Raw genomic sequence first — 16,020 nt, 5'->3', positions numbered from 1 at the left:
GATGCTGGGAAAACTGGACAGCTACATGTAAAAGAATGAAATTAGAACACTCCATAACACCATACACAAATCACAGCAAGATCTTTTTTGACCCACCTCCTCAAGTAATGGAAATAAAACCAAAAATAAACAAATGGGATTTAATGAAACTTCAAATCTTTTGCACAGCAAAGGAAACCATAAACAAGATGAAAAGACAACCCTCAGAATGGGAGAAAATATTTGCAAAAGAATCAACGGACAAAGGATTAATCTCCAAAATATATAAACAGCTCATGCAGCTCAATAACAAAAAAACAAACAACCCAATCCAAAAATGGGCAGAAGACCTAAACAGACATTTCTCCAAAGGAGACATACAAATGGCCAAGAAACACATGAAAAGCTGCTCAACATCACTAATTATTAGAGAAATGCAAATCAGAACTACAATGAGGTATCACCTGACACCAGTTACAATGGGCATCATCAGAAAATCTACAAACAACAAATGCTGGAGAGGATGTGGAGAAAAGGGAACCCTCTTTCACTGTTGGTGGGAATGTGAATTGATACAGCCACTGTGGAGAACAGAGGTTCCTTAAAAAACTAAAAATAGAATTACCATATGACCCAGCAATCCCACTACTGGGCATATACCCAGAGAAAACCATAATTCAAAAAGACACATGCACCGCAATATTCACTGAAGCACTATTTACAATAGCTAGGTCATGAAGCAACCTAAATGCCCATCGACAGATGAATGGATAAAGAAGTTGCTGTACATATATACAATGGAATATTACTCAGTCATAAAAATATTACTCAGTCATAAAAAGGAATGAAATTGGGTTATTTGTTGAGACGTGGATGGATCTACAGACTGTCATACAGAGTGAAGCAAGTCAGAAAGAGAAAAACAAATATTGTATATTAATGCATATATGTGGAACCTAGAAAAATGGTACAGATGAACCGGTTTGCAGGGCAGAAACTGAGACACAGATGTAGAAAGAAATGTATGGACACCAAGGGGGGAAAATGGCAGGGGGTGGTGGTGGTGGTGGTGTGATGAATTGGGCGATTGGGATTGACATGTATACACTGATGTGGATAAAATTCATGACTAATAAGAACCTGCTGTATAAAAAAAATAAAATAAAATTGAAAACAAAAATAATAAAGAAATACTCAAGAGGATAAAGCATTTACTCTTATAATCTCACTGATCTACGTACCAAGGATGTAAGGTGCTAGAGCTGAGGCATGGAGGGTTTTGTACACCATACAGCCTTTATGTGGTAGGGCCCTGCTTAAATCCAGTCTTGCAATGCCAGAAGGAAAAATTTGAGGACATTACATTTTTTATATTACTCCAGGAAATTAACACAGAAAAATCAAGTTAGGCCCTTCTTTTGGCATACATTTCCACTAAGGCTTGATTAATTTTCCTCTCCAATGTCTTTCCCTGATTACACTTCAGGAACCCATTCAGTAGGTCCTATTGCATCAGGTAGTTTACATGAGATTTTCCCTTTGAGAAGGTGTGCCTTCATTATAAAGTCTCCTCATTCCTTATGCTTTGAATCTTGGTGCTGGTTTCGGCCCTTCCTTTGTCTCTCCTTCTCTCCTCCTGACTGTCAGCGTTCTTTGGACCTCTACATCTAGATGTTCCAGGACTGATGACTTATCCTCTGAGTCCTGGCTCCTCACATTGTTTTTGGGATCCCAAACTCATTCAGACCTCTCAGGTGCTTTCTGGGAACCTACAGTGTGTACAACGTTAAAACCATGGCCTTATCCAGAGCTTATGTGCAGAAGTGCTGCCTGACTTCTAACTATTTGACACTTTTAATGATTCTCCAGCATGGCTGGAGATGCTCACCCTCTAGCTTCTAGATCCTAATCCTAACCTTGGCCTGCTCAATGCCAAATCTCTCAATTATCACCATAGTTCACTGCTGCCCATGGCATTAGTATGGTAGTAAATTTCACTTTGGTTTCATAATATGTAGAAATGTAGCCTCCAGATAACTATACATTCCATAAGTGGCAAATAAAATATTCTGTACATCCCTGGTAGAAACCTGCTTTAGATAGTTCCTGCATGCTGACGATTTTTCAAGTGAAAAGTAAGCAAAAAAACCTCTAGAGCTGTGCTGTCCAATATGGTAGACATATGTGTCTATTAAGCCTTGCAATATGACTAGTTCTAATTAAGAGTTCTGTAAGCTTTAAACATCTGATTTCAAGGACTATGAAAAATGTAAAATATATCCTTAACAACTTTAACATTAATTCTATGTTGAAATGATAATATTTCAGGGTTTTTTTGATAAAACAAGTTATTAAAATCCACTTCTCTTTATTTTTACTTTTTTAATGTGGATAACAATACATTTAAAGTTACATGTGTGGCTTGCATGATTTTGTATTGGACTGCGCTCTTCCAGAGGCTTTGCCTGGTGGCTCTTTAATATTAGTAAGCTGACTGTGTACAGATAGAAGAAAGTTAATGCAGAATTAAAATGCAAAAAAGGTTATGAATGACAGAAGGAAGCTTCTGCTCAGATTTTAAAATTTCTGTTCCCTGAATACACCAACATGCCACCTGCCTTGACAAGCTTTTAAGAACGCCTGATAATCCTCAGAGAAATGAGGCTGAGCCAAATGGCATCTGTCTAAGGCTCACTGCATGGTGCCTAACCTCAGAGGCTTAAAATCAATATTGATTTTCACCATTTATTTTATCCTGGCATTTAAATATCCCTTAGATTTATTACCTTTAGGTTTCTGGTTCAGATTCAGTGATGGGTATGATACAAGGGTGGTAATAAGTGACGCAGATATCATTTAATTTATGAACTCTGGAGCTCCAGGGTAGTTCAAGCAATATATTAACTACATACACATCACCCTTCATTTTGCGGTAAGGATTTCTAAGCTGGGTCCCTGTTGTGCTACTTAATTTATGGTCTGGCCAGGTATATGGATCTGCATACAGTATTTCAGTATAAGTTTCTCCAGCCATCAGAGGGGACAAAGATGGGCTTCAAAGGAGCCAACTGGACAGCTGATGGATTGTTCTCTCTCCTATACATAGGCTGAGGCATTATGTAGTTTTTAAAGCTTGTCAGCGGTTTGGGCCTTTTTCTGCTCTGAGAAGCTGCACGCACCGGCCTAGACAAGCAGAATCAGCCATGCTGCAGCAAGCAGAGGACAGCTCCCAGAGTTACTTACGTTGACAGCCGTAGTGCCAGGAATTTCCCGGCAGACACTCATCACACTTAGGCCCTGTTGTTCCAGTCTTACACTCACAAAATCCTGAGCCATTACAACGATCATGGACTGAGCCCAAAGGGTTACAATAACACTCTGTAGAAACAAGACAACACACAGGCTGGAGACAAGTCCGCATGGCTTATAAGTTATCAACACAGGAGTGTTGCTTACTTAAATGCATCACTTAAAGAAAGATGTCCACTAATGAAATGCTTTGGCAAATATGGCTATTTCAGGTCCATTTATTTATTTGCTCAGCCTTCCATGATATCATTTTTATGTTATGGGAGGAAATCAACTGAAAACCTCCAAGGAAATAAGACATCATGCTCTTCACTGGTAACAGATCGTAATGGAGTTTCCATTTGTTAGGGCATTTTTAGATGGTTTAATGAACGCAATGAGAATCCTTTATATATCCTTTATATATCAAGGATAAATCAATATGCCATCAGTGTAAAATCTGTTTTAAATTATTCAAATGAGCTTAGCGGTTACACTCAAAATTTGAGAACTGCTGAACATTGTTAAAGTGGAATATGAATGCACTTTGTTCATTCAAAGTAAGTTTTACTTTATGATTTGGGATGGTGCTTTATATATATATTTATACTATGTTGTGATGAGCCTTTAGATATTGTATCTGCTACACATGTTAAGTTAGTATAGCTTTTATGCAACCTAGATTAACAATCATGAAAGAAAAATGAATTTGTAATCCTAAATAAATTTCAACATAGGCATAATATGAGACTTGTATCATTATCATGTCTGTGGACAGAACAATATAACTTTGTGTAATAAAAAGTAAATAGAATAATTTCTTGATTCCTCACACATTATTATACAGAACATTTTTACTTCTGAAGCTCTGTTTTTCTTAAAGGCTGAATCAGAAATAAGAATTCCTTAGGCTTCCATTAGCTTGAAAGGTAACAGCAGCTAGTTTCCAGCTTTTGGAATTTGTAGGCCAAAGTTACTTTCTTTGTAATCCCACTGTATAATACTGGGCAAGTTATTATGCCCCTCTGTCTCTTGATTTCCTTTATCTTAAAATGGTCCCATTAAGAGGTTTTCATGTCAAAAAACCAAATAAAATCACACCAAGCAACTAACCAAGCAACCAACTGTGAGAAACCCTGAGAATTTTAGTTTAATAACTTTAAGTTTAGCATCTTAGATTGGCAATGGAGATTCAGGGTTTACTGTTAGAGAGATCCAGAGGTTTGGTTCTGTTTTTGTCATAGGGACTAATCAGATAATTTCTTCAAAGAATGTGGAGTACCTTAGAATCTTTATTTATTTCATGTTGAGTAAGTCAATTTTGAAGTTTAGCATTCTTAAGATGCAAACATTTGTATGACTAAGAGTAACATACATAGGTAAAAATAAGACCAAATAAAGTTGAAAATGCTCTCTCCTTGTCTGGACTGATTTGCACTTAATAATTGGAGTTTTATTTTAAAATGGCATTTTCTATTTTAATGTGTGTATATACAGAAGTTGTTTAAAACATTTTTAAATAGCAATTTTGTTGTGGCTTTAAAGATACACACACACACACACATACACACACTATAAGTATATACCTATAGCAAGACTACTATAATATGTTTCTTACTATTTAAAGTGTATAAGTTGACAATGAATCACCAACATTTCGTAAGCCGGGGAGTAGAGTTACATCTGGCCAATATGAATCCACATACTGTCCTAGTCAATTAGCCCGTAACAACTGATGAATATAAGGTTTTAGATGTAAAAAAAAAGTAAACAAAATTTTTAGAAATGTGGAACATCTAAACCACGGTACATCTCAGTGGTTGTCATACAAAAGGTGGTAAGTGTAATGTTAGTCAGGAAAATAAGTGATAAGGAGAGGTGGGGTCTACAGTCCACATTACATACAAATAATTTAGTTTAAAAAATATCATTTCTGGAACGACAGTCAATGGTAGATGTTGGGGTGATGAGGATGGCCTTGGAGAATTATATTTTATTCCATGAAACTAGGAAGAATATGCAGGACTGTTAGACTAAAAAACAACATGAAATACTTTTGGAAGTCTGATTAAAAAGTTATACTACAATTGACTTATAAGTATTAGAAGTGTCTTATGTTTGCTTTGTTTTATAGAAGGTACCTCTGATTACCTGATCTTGGGTTTCCAGGGGAATGAAAACAATAATACATCATAATTGGAGCTACGTTTAGTAGCAACTGCTGAGCCCTGCATTTCATTCAGATGTCAAGCTTGTTATCAGGGATTATTAGCAGTGATTACCCAAGGTCACAAGCCACATATCCTCTAGCTTCCTGCTTAATGTTCGAGTTTATATGAAATGGAAGCATGCAAGGATGTCATCTTCATGAAATTGCTGCATCATACAGGCTAATTACATGCATCTTTGGAAACATGGCTGGCTTGGAATTTGTATGAAAATGGGTAAATTTACCAGGAATCACAAAGCAGTGATCACTGTGACAACATGGAATAGCGTGCATTTTATATTTGCCATAATATAAAATGATGCAAATAGTTTAAGACATCTATTTCAACACAGTCAACATTTTGTCAAAGATATGTGCTGTTCCCTCATAGCTAGGGCGGTGGATTTCATTGCCAATTGTTAAAGAAATGGCAAAGTGCCTTTTTTCCCCTTAAGTTTAGAGACGGCTTAGATGAAGTTCAAATTTTCAGGGATTAGTGCCTAATTCGGTGAAAGTGAATTGGGTAAATATCCATTCATTTTCATTAGTGCTTTCTATACAAAATGGCATTAAAATTAACTCTCAATTACTTGAGGTGTATCCTCTCAAATTTAATTCTCAGTCCTGCTGCAAGCCCTTTGGGGAACTTAAATGTAAAAAATAGAGAAGAGTTTGGTGCTGCCCTATAGGGTAAACCTTGGTAATGGAGCCACAGGCTTCCAGTGGCCTTCAGAGAGCAAACCTCAGCCTCAGTCTCATGCCCAGGCAGCCTGACAGCTCTGCCCTTGGCCCCTCCAGTGGGAAAAGTGGAAGCTATAACTCTTTTAGGAAACTTTCGTACATTTATAGAGACCAAAGACAAAAGATAGACCGTACGTAGCATATACCAGCTAGCCAAATTTTTCAGTTCATTCTTTAAAAACAATTTTACCCCTTAGGAAAAGAGCAACAATTTAAGGAATTTTGGTATGTGGAGGTATACTGTAGCTAATTTTTAATGTTATCTAAAAATACTCATCTTTGTGTTTACCTATATCCACTTGGTTTGAAGAGTACAAAATACTGAATAGGGATATGTTTACCTCAATAATATAAAATCCTCTCCAAGATTTATAACTTTAATTAACAAAGTTTCTAGAAAGGGAGAAAAGAACTGCGTTTAATTTTTTTAAGTAGAAATAAATACAAGAATGTATATTAAGCTTTCCATTCATCTGTATTTTACATGATTTAAAAGACAAAAGCTGAATGGCAACTTCTTATCTGTGGATAATCAAATATGGATTTATAACAGAATTATGACTCTTAGAATTAGATAGGAAGTGCGGATTTTGTAGTTCATAGATTACTTTAGAACAGGAAAAGGGGAGGAATTCATTAGAATAGAATACTCTGAGTAAAATATATTGGGATATTGCTAAGTTACCTGCTATGAGAAATTTTATGGAATAAAATCTTTTCTTTTAAGGTCTTTTTCTTTGATTTATTGAAAATAATATGAAATTGATATTGCAAAACATTTACATCTTATTGTAATGTTTTGTATTTTGAAAAAACTGATTAGCTTTTATTCCTGTGTTCCTAGTGTTCCTATTTATTTTACCTTTTCACTTGTTAACATATTTATAGTATGACATTTATATATTTTTACAAATGACATTCAGCAAAATGTAACTGCATTCAAAATTCAGACAGCTATGTGCCTTTTGGTTTTTATTAATATTCTCAAATCTTTGTAACCCAAATGTTATAAAGGCAATTGAACTTCTGTTCACAATCTCATAGTGGAATTGCTGCTGTCATCCTAAAAACATACCATAAGTAAAAGTCTGACAAGCTTAGCTTTGCTAATTGTGTAAGGGTAGTTGGGAGAAAGTGTTCAAAAGCTTTGAAGCCAGGAAACTAACTCTTTACTAAAGCTGTATGATTTGGGTCCATTTGCCTTACTTTTCTCAACTAGAAAATAGGGGAAATTATCAGTGGAGTACTTACCACCATGGTTTTGTTAATGAGGATTAAGTAAAAACAAAACAAACAAACAAACAAAAAACATACTTGCAAGTCAGTTCACAGTTTACCAAGTGTTTCTTGTGCATCCTATATGACACCAATTTGACCAGAAGTTTTCAGCGACTTACCTAAGTCACACAGCTATTAAATAGCAAACTGGGACTTGAACCCAGCTCTCCAGCCTCTAAGTCCAGGGATTTCTCCACTAATTCACAAATAATAAGGAAGCACTTTGAAAAATAGAACATACTATAGACATAAACAGTATTATAAAAACTTGGCCCATTTTAACTGAAAAAAACTTGTCCAGCTATTTTAAATGACACTTGGCAAATAACTATATAACCTTGACAATCCAATCAGAAAACAATGATCCCATAATTGCAGATTGATTTGATTTCTTTTTTGATGAAAAGATCATCTTTCATTTTTCAGCTTGTGTACTCTATCTAGTCTTTATGTGAAAACATTGGTTGCCTATATATTACCTATTGGTGTGGTAACAGATACATATGTACCCTTCACCATTTTGAATATATGCACTTCTTCAAAGTACATTACGAAGTGAAATTCCATTTCCTATTTCTTATTTTTCATCAGCTCCCTTTCTTAAAGATAGGTTCTACTATGCAAAAGGTAGGAGAAGCTTTTTTGGATGTGAAGGGCACCTGGTTCTCTCCAGTTGACATGATCAGTCATCACAGGGAGTGGAAAGACTGCTCAAGGGAATCCTGTGGCCCCAGTTTTCCAGGGCTCATGTACTTTGGAAGCTAAGAGAATTAATTGCCTTGAATAGTTTTGAAAAATTGCTTCTCCTTTTGAGGGCTATAGGAAAATTCAGTAAGTGGAATTTCATTACTATGGATGGAAAAGTCAGGCAAACTCCTACATTACCAATTGCTAGTGGCTTTTAATTCCAAATGGAATATTTTAAATCAATATTAGTTGATTACCAATTATTTACAAAAGTTTGTGTCCTAATCTCATATCTATAATTAAAAACCTTATAATGAGTTTATAATGAGTTTTTTGAAAGTTGAGTGTACAACTTAAGACTTTAAGATCAGGTTGAAATGACCAGGTGTTAAGATTTCATGCAAAAAAAAAAAAAGAAAGAAAGAAAAACAAAAAGAGAATTACTTCATCTCTTAAACATGACTTTTCAGCTCATCATCTTTAAAGCAACAATTAGACAAGGATTCAAAATACACCCCCCAACTATGATTTCAATCAGCACAAGTGAATTCTTTAAGTCTACCACAAGGATGTTTTCTCCATTGAGAAAGTTCATTCTGGCTCAGCTGTGGTGCAAATCACCAGCCTCTCCACCTTAAATAGCTCCCCATCTCGTGAAAGGCACAGAACAATAGCTGAAATTATAATGGAACTGACCTATGCACACATTCTCATCGTCCAGCTGTGCAGAAGCATTTCTGAAGTAGCCCAGCCTGCATAACTCACAGTGCTGCCCTCTAGTGTTGTGTTTACAGCTCACGCAAATGACTGTATTTAGCAGATCGATATAACTGCATCGATTGGAGTGGCCGAAGCATTCACAATCTTGCAAGGAAGAACAGAAATGTATACAGAGTGTATACAGTCGCAGAATAACAGCACACTACATGCTTGGATAAAATGAGAAGTGGAGAAAAGATGGCAGAATGGCATTACATGTATGTGATTCCACATGACACATGGTGACCGCAGGTGGTTGTGACTGGCATGGAAGTAGCATTTGTTTCAGGCAGGAGAGAAAGATTGGACATTTAGAACATGATCGGAGAGTGTTAATTCTTGGCAGACAATATGAACAGAAGCATTTGCAGGTGTACACCTTTTAAAATTTGTGAAGACTCTGTTTCCATTAATGCAAAAGTCTAAATTTTGCACATTGAAAACTTCACTGTCTTTGCATCACTCCCCTCATTTTCTCTTCATATTTGCAATCTTAAAAAAGAAGGAAGGATGAATGTAGGCATCTAAGGCCTGCGTCTGCCATCACCCATGGCTCCTTCATTTAGAGTCTTACTATCACTTGTGTCAAGACAGTAACTCAGTCAGAGCTTCACAGAAGAAATCATGGCAAATTTAATAGGGATCTAGACAACTAAACAACTCTTTATTTTTGTTTTTTCCAAATATTAAGAGGAGAAGATGACTTCTGTAAGCCTTTCATCAGGCCAAATCTGCATGTTTGCTTATGTGTGAGAGAGAATACAAAAAACGGGGAGATTATTGGCATGAAAAAAGTGCTCTTAAGATTTCCTTTTCTTAAAAGTTTCAAGCTAAGTCTGTTACAAAAGAAGAGTCAGGCAGCTACTGTACCCTCAGATTGCTTTTCCTTTGTCTCCCCAAAATGTTGGAGGAGACTCTGAGGCTTAGGGTTGATGGTGATAAGAACTAGACAAGGAGACTTAGGGAAGGGTGGAGAGTGACTAGATTGTCTCTCTTTTGCACCTCAACCAAAGCAAGTCATTAATCTAATTCAACCTTTTTAAAAGAAGTAAAAACAAAGCCTCTATTGGTGCAATAGTTACTAAATAAGACAGAAAAAAAATGTGTGAGAAGTAACTAGGTGGGGAATCTGTTTCAATCTCCTCAAAATATGGGGGTAGGCCTAGCTCACATTTATAAGGAAGGTCAATTATGAAACTGCAAACCTTGTTTGCCTAAAAATATCCCTCTCATTAATGTCTGGCTTTTATTTTATCCCACCAGGAAGCCAAACACAGTCACTAATTTTTTTTTTTTTTTTTGCAGTACGCGGGCCTCTCACTGTTGTGGCCTCTCCCGTTGCGGAGCACAGGCTCCGGACGCGCAGGCTCAGTGGCCATGGCTCACGGGCCCAGCCACTCCGCGGCATGTGGGATCTTTCCGGACCGGGGCACGAACCCGTGTCCCCTGCATCGGCAGGCAGACTCTCAACCACTGTGCCACCCGGGAAGCCCCACAGTCACTATTTGAGCTCATTTATTCATTCACTCAATAAATAATATATTCCGTTGGTCTATGTGTTAGGCACTATGTGAGGTACTGAGTTACTCTTTTGGCCTAGATTAAAATTTTGGAAGTATTGCATTTGATGACCGGAGTAAAAATGAGTAAGTGTTCTCAAAATTAATAAAGAAGGGTGATTATCTTTTTTTTTTTTTCTATTGGGTTGGTCAAAAAGTTCATTTGGGTTTTTCTATAAGATGTTACAGAAAAACCCAAACGAACTTTTTGGCTAACCCAATAAATTAACATACTGACACTCACCAGAACAGTGTGGATTCATTCATATGAGAGCCAGTTACTACAGTAGAGAGCTGAGGTCAAGGTCCCAACAGAATGAAATCAAATTTGGACAGAAGCAGAGGAGGACACTGGAAATGGTGAAGAGTGGAAGACACCCAGGAATAGGGTTAGCACCTTGGAGACCCCAGATGCTTAAAAGAAAGGCAAGAAGAATGGGAGGTTCCTGAAGGCAAGCCCCTTCCTCTACAGGAGGCTAGCTTTGTCACGGTGTGCATGTGTGCTAGGGCTGGGGAGTGGGAGTGGGGAGTCAGAGGAACGAGCGGGAGAAGGAGAGTTCTGGAAGAAGGAGGCCATATGGGAGATGGGGTAAGAAAATCCTGCAAAAATTTTATAGTTAAGGCATGCCAAATTAATAATAATAATAGCAACAAGAAAAATAATAGAATTACATATCACCAAATTAAACTCTCTTAGGAAACAATCATTTCACCCCCATACATTCTACCTCTCTGAGTTCAACCTTGTTTAAACTGGCATTTCTGACTCCCTAGGAAACCTAAAGGGCCTCTCCAACAGTCCTTAGGTGAGGGTTTGGAACAGGGAGAATCTCTCTGGCCTGGAGCCACCTCAGAGTAGTAGTTGCAGGGAGGAGACACATGTCCCAAATCTAATTGCTTCCCAAGGACTTCTTCAGAGCTGCCTGGAATTCCGGAGGTGTGGGCACACACACCCTGTACTCAGGCTCTCCCTCTCTAGAAGAGGCCCCTAAGTGGTAACTGTTCTCCACATAACCCCATCCTAGGTTGATTCTTGGTGTACCTAATATAATTAATCCAGATTTTTTCAAAAGAATCTTTTATGTGCATAAATTCATCCTAGGAACTTTTCAGAACCACATAGAAGTCAGTCCTCATTGTCAAGAAGCTTGTTTAGTGCATAAGACAAACATGTGCTCAGATAACTAGAAAAAAAAGAAGACGTATTTAAAAACAAAAACAAAAGAGACACAAGTGATATAAGGAGAAATTCATTTCACTTGAGGAGAATTAGGAAAAACTAAGTTAAAACTAAATCTTCCATGAGGGCCAGTAAGGTTTATTTAACAAAAAAAAAAAAAAAAAAGGAGGAAATGAGCATTTCCAGTGAAAGGAATAGAGTGTGCAAAGACATGACATTGGGAAATGGGAGAGAACAGGGCTGGAGAAGTTTCATAACATGGTTCCTTTGTGGATAAGATCTACCCAATAGCCAATACTATTGGAAGTATTGAATGGCTCCTTTGTGGATAAGATCTACCCAATGCTGGGCTTCATCTGACAAAGATTTATTCACCAAAAAACGTGTCTGTAGACATCCAAGTTCAATCAAGACCCAATCCATGAATCTCTGTAGACACTGTTACTTACTATTCTTTGAATTTAATGAATAGTATGCATTTCTGTGACATTCACTATTTGTTTCTGGGTTTTGTTTGAAAATCAATTTATTTATTTTGATAGGAGAGTTAAATAATGTAAATTCTATAAATAATTATATACAAAACCATACACAGCTAAACACTCAATATCACAAACTTCTTCCAGAAGATAAGTGGATACTTTAAATGTCTTATAACCTAAGAAATGAGCTAATAGTAACTTTATTCCTTTAAACTTCTAACACTCTTCTGAGACTTTGATAAAGCTTTCTTCTCTGGCCATGGTGTATTTGAGAATATAAAATGATAAAAAGATCTTTGAAAGTGATTTGAAACACATGAGAGCACTACATAAATGCAAGACATTTCAGATGTAATTATTAGACTGCTGTATTATTTTTCAGTTTTCTGTTAATTTCCCACTCTTTAGGAACTGTTCTTTCCACATAGGCCCAGAATTCATGAATGATCATTAATGATAGAGTTAGAGCTGCACTATCTTATTAAGATCCTGAAGGGACGATATTAATAGTTCAATAATTCTTCGATCCTCTAATTCACTGAGCTACCATTTTCTCCTTTCCCTTTTTACCAAATATAAAGTTCATGGTCCATTCTTACAATCACTTCCTTTTATATGCTCTCATCTCCCTCACCCCCAACCCCCCGCCCCCAATTACAGTGTCCTGGGAAAATCTGATCCTGGTTAAATCCAACTCTCCACTTCTCCATGCCTACACCCCAGCAGCTAAATGTGGCTGGAGTTTTTTTCCAACTATTTTGAAACAAGTCTCACTTTAAATTCATGACCATAAACTTCAATAGGGCCCTCAGGGCACTCTGGCAACCCTTCCTGAACCAGGAGGCTTTTGGGCCACCACTCTTTCTTGGTTCACCTCCTTCCCCACCTACCATTGCTTCTTCCTCTCTTCGGCTTTTTGTTGTATCTTCTCAAATGACTCAGGGAGTAGCCCTTGGACCTCTTGGCTCTTTAGGCTCACTAAGAGCCAGGGTTTTTTACCCAACCTCATGACTACATAAACCATCAATATGCTGACCTTTCCAAAATAGTTATTTCTAGCCTGGACCAACTTCCCAGTTAGTTAGTGAGACTTCATCCAGACTGATATATTCAACTCCCTTCTTAAAGTCTCCACTTGGACATTTAATAGATATCTCAACTTTAACATGTTCAAAACTGAGCTCATAGGTTACCTTCCCAAGCCTGCCACTTACATGGGCAGCTGGATCTGTCTCGGTAAATGACAACTCTATTCCTCCAATTGCTTAGGTCAAAATTCCTGGAGTTGCTCTTGACACCAATCTTTTTCTCATCCCCCTCTACCCACGCCCCCAACCAATCAATCAGCAGATCCTCTTGACTACACGTTTAAAATACATTCTAAATCTCACCACCTCTCACCATCTCATCTTTAGTTAAGGGCACTTGGATTATTGTTGTTGTCCTCAAACTGCTTCCCTGGCTTCCATCCTTGTGATAGTCTCCTCCACACAGCAGTCAGATTGACTCTTTTAAAACTTAAATTAGGTCATGACATCCTTTTGCCCATAATCCTAATGGCTTCCTTCCTCATTCAGAATGAAAGGCAGAGTTTGAATTCATTCATTCCCAAATGATCTGGGCTCATTGCTGTCACTCTCCTCCTCACTCGCTGTACAATACTTTCATGTTGCTCTGCAGACATGTCAAGCACTTCCCCAGGGCCTTTGAATTTGCTGTTACCTCTGTCTGGCCTACTCCTCCCCCAGACTTCCCTATGACTTGCTTCCTCACTTTGTTTTTAGGTCCTGCTCAAAGAAAATGCTGTGACTACTCTATCTGAAATAACAGCTCCTGACCCAAACACATTAATCCCCCCTCCCACATTTACTAATCCTATTTAATTTTTTTGTAGAACTTAGAGTATCTGAAGACTAAATTAAAAAAAAATCTTCTCCCCTATACTTTGAGTGTAAATAAATGTGTGCAGACTGTGTCCATTTTGTCCACAGATGTAAACAGAACTCAAAATACTAAGCATTCAAAAAATGTTGTTGAATGAATGAATCAATGTCAACGAATCAGTGATGACCCTGAGGCATCTTACTTTGGGAAACAGAGGAAGACACAGAGGAAAGTTATGTTTAAATTCATTCTTCCACCACTCAAATTCTGTAAGAGAGTCTGGCTGTATCCTAAATATTAAAGAGTTGAGATAAACAACAGCCATACATCACACTATAAATGAGTTATTAAATATTTTAGCTGAAAATTGACTATATGTCTATGCAGATTAGTTTAGGTAGGAAAAAGGAGATTTCCAAAAATTGCTATGGTTTTATATACTTTTGCAATCTCAAATCACACTGTAGGCTATATTTTGTTTTTCAGACAAGTTTTAATTACTGTTGTGTAAACAAGCTAACGGGGTCCTCTAAAAAACATTTTCATGGTGTAGCATGGCATGTGTTGGCAATGCATATTTATTGAGGACCACCTTAAACCAGGGGACAACTTGAACGAGGCCCAGTCCTAAGCAAGAATCATAGCCCTAGACCAATGAGCATGTTGGACCATGAAGCCCAGTCCTGAAGAGTCCAGTGCAGAGTTTCTCAACCTCAGCACTACTGACATCTTAGTTCAAATAATCTGTGGTTTTCCCGTATGTTGTAGGATATTCAGAAGCATTCCTGGCCTCTACCCACTAGAAGCAGTAGCATCTCCCAAGCTGTGACAACCAAAAGTTCCCTGGGGGAGCAAAATCCCCCATCTGACGTATATGACATCATTCAAGGCAGTTATGATAATATGGTACGTAAGAACTGGCTAGTTAAGCGAGCAGCATTTTAGAAGAAGGAGAGTTCAAAGTTGTCTTTCTAGATCAGGAAAGATCCAAACCTCTTCTAAGGTTTAAAGACACTTTCTGACTGAGACTGGTTGGGGGAGGCCTGGAGAGGTAAGAGTTATAGAAAAACAAGAGGTTGGAGAGAAAGAGAATGAAAGAAAAAGAATGTTAAGAATAGGAAGGGGGGTGTTAAATGTCTTGGTGTTTTCTTTCTTACTGTTCCCCATGTTGCCTCTAATTCCATTATTATGTCACCAATGTACCGTAATATGACATATGTTACGGAATATAAGATAAATTACTCTGAATGTGGCACAGGTAGGTTTATTTATTTATGTTGGGGCCAAATGAGGAAAGTTTATTCGAAGTCAGAGCTGGTGGAAATTTACTGTAGTCACTCAAAAAGAAAGGATTTGGAAAAAAAGACTTTAGATAGACAGAAGGTGAAGGAATTAGAATTCTTATAAAGTATTTTCCCTTCACTACATTAGCAAAGTCACAAGTCTCCAGTGGCCTCCCCCAGGGGTGGGAATGAAGTGGCTGCAGCATTTTCCTGATTCTTACCCACCCCCAACTCTGGCTTGCAACCTTAGGTAGCTTTTGAAGCCCTTCCATGTACATCATTTGATAAAATCTGGATTATTCTATGATAAATCTACTTCATTAGGTGGCTTTTTCCTGCCTGTAGAAATGTGTTCAGATCTCATTAGTGCTGTGACCCCAAGAAACTAGAGATTCAATGATACAGGGTCAAATTTCAAGTCAAGAGTCCTCTTGTATATCCAGTGCTTGATATGACAGAAAAAAGATGGACTCTATAAGGTCCCTAATGCTTCCTTTCTCCTTCACCTCCTTGGTTTCTCTGTGTAGGTTTGCATATCATAGATAAGGAGGGACATCCCTACTGTGGCATCAATGACTGGCTTATTATATGCACACATGCCCAAATAGGCTTGACACCCTATGAACTTGTGGCTGCTCTGTTCCTAAAGAACTTAGTTCCTCAAATTTCAAATCCACTTGGATTCCCCTCA

At 37.6% G+C, this 16,020-nt stretch overlaps 1 protein-coding gene across 2 annotated transcripts in view; it reads right to left on the bottom strand.

Annotated features, from left to right (window-relative positions):
* Nucleotides 1–16,020, bottom strand: part of NTNG1 (netrin G1) — a gene marked incomplete at both ends in the record, with an annotated part of 346,940 nt that overhangs the window by 46,169 nt on the left and 284,751 nt on the right. The window contains 2 exons of one of the 2 annotated variants that reach the window (XM_082613121.1): nt 3,223–3,357; nt 8,879–9,046. In XM_082613121.1, coding sequence (XP_082469247.1) covers nt 3,223–3,357; nt 8,879–9,046 — 303 coding nt within the window. The remainder of the gene's footprint in view (nt 1–3,222; nt 3,358–8,878; nt 9,047–16,020) is intronic. The other variant, XM_082613122.1, reaches the window with a different exon arrangement.

Source organism: Mesoplodon mirus, assembly GCF_964341445.2.
Source record: "Mesoplodon mirus genome assembly, chromosome: 3".
Taxonomy (NCBI): Eukaryota; Metazoa; Chordata; class Mammalia; order Artiodactyla; family Ziphiidae; genus Mesoplodon; species Mesoplodon mirus.
Note: the sequence above shows the minus strand (reverse complement) of the source record. Positions and strands in the feature narration are given on the sequence as shown.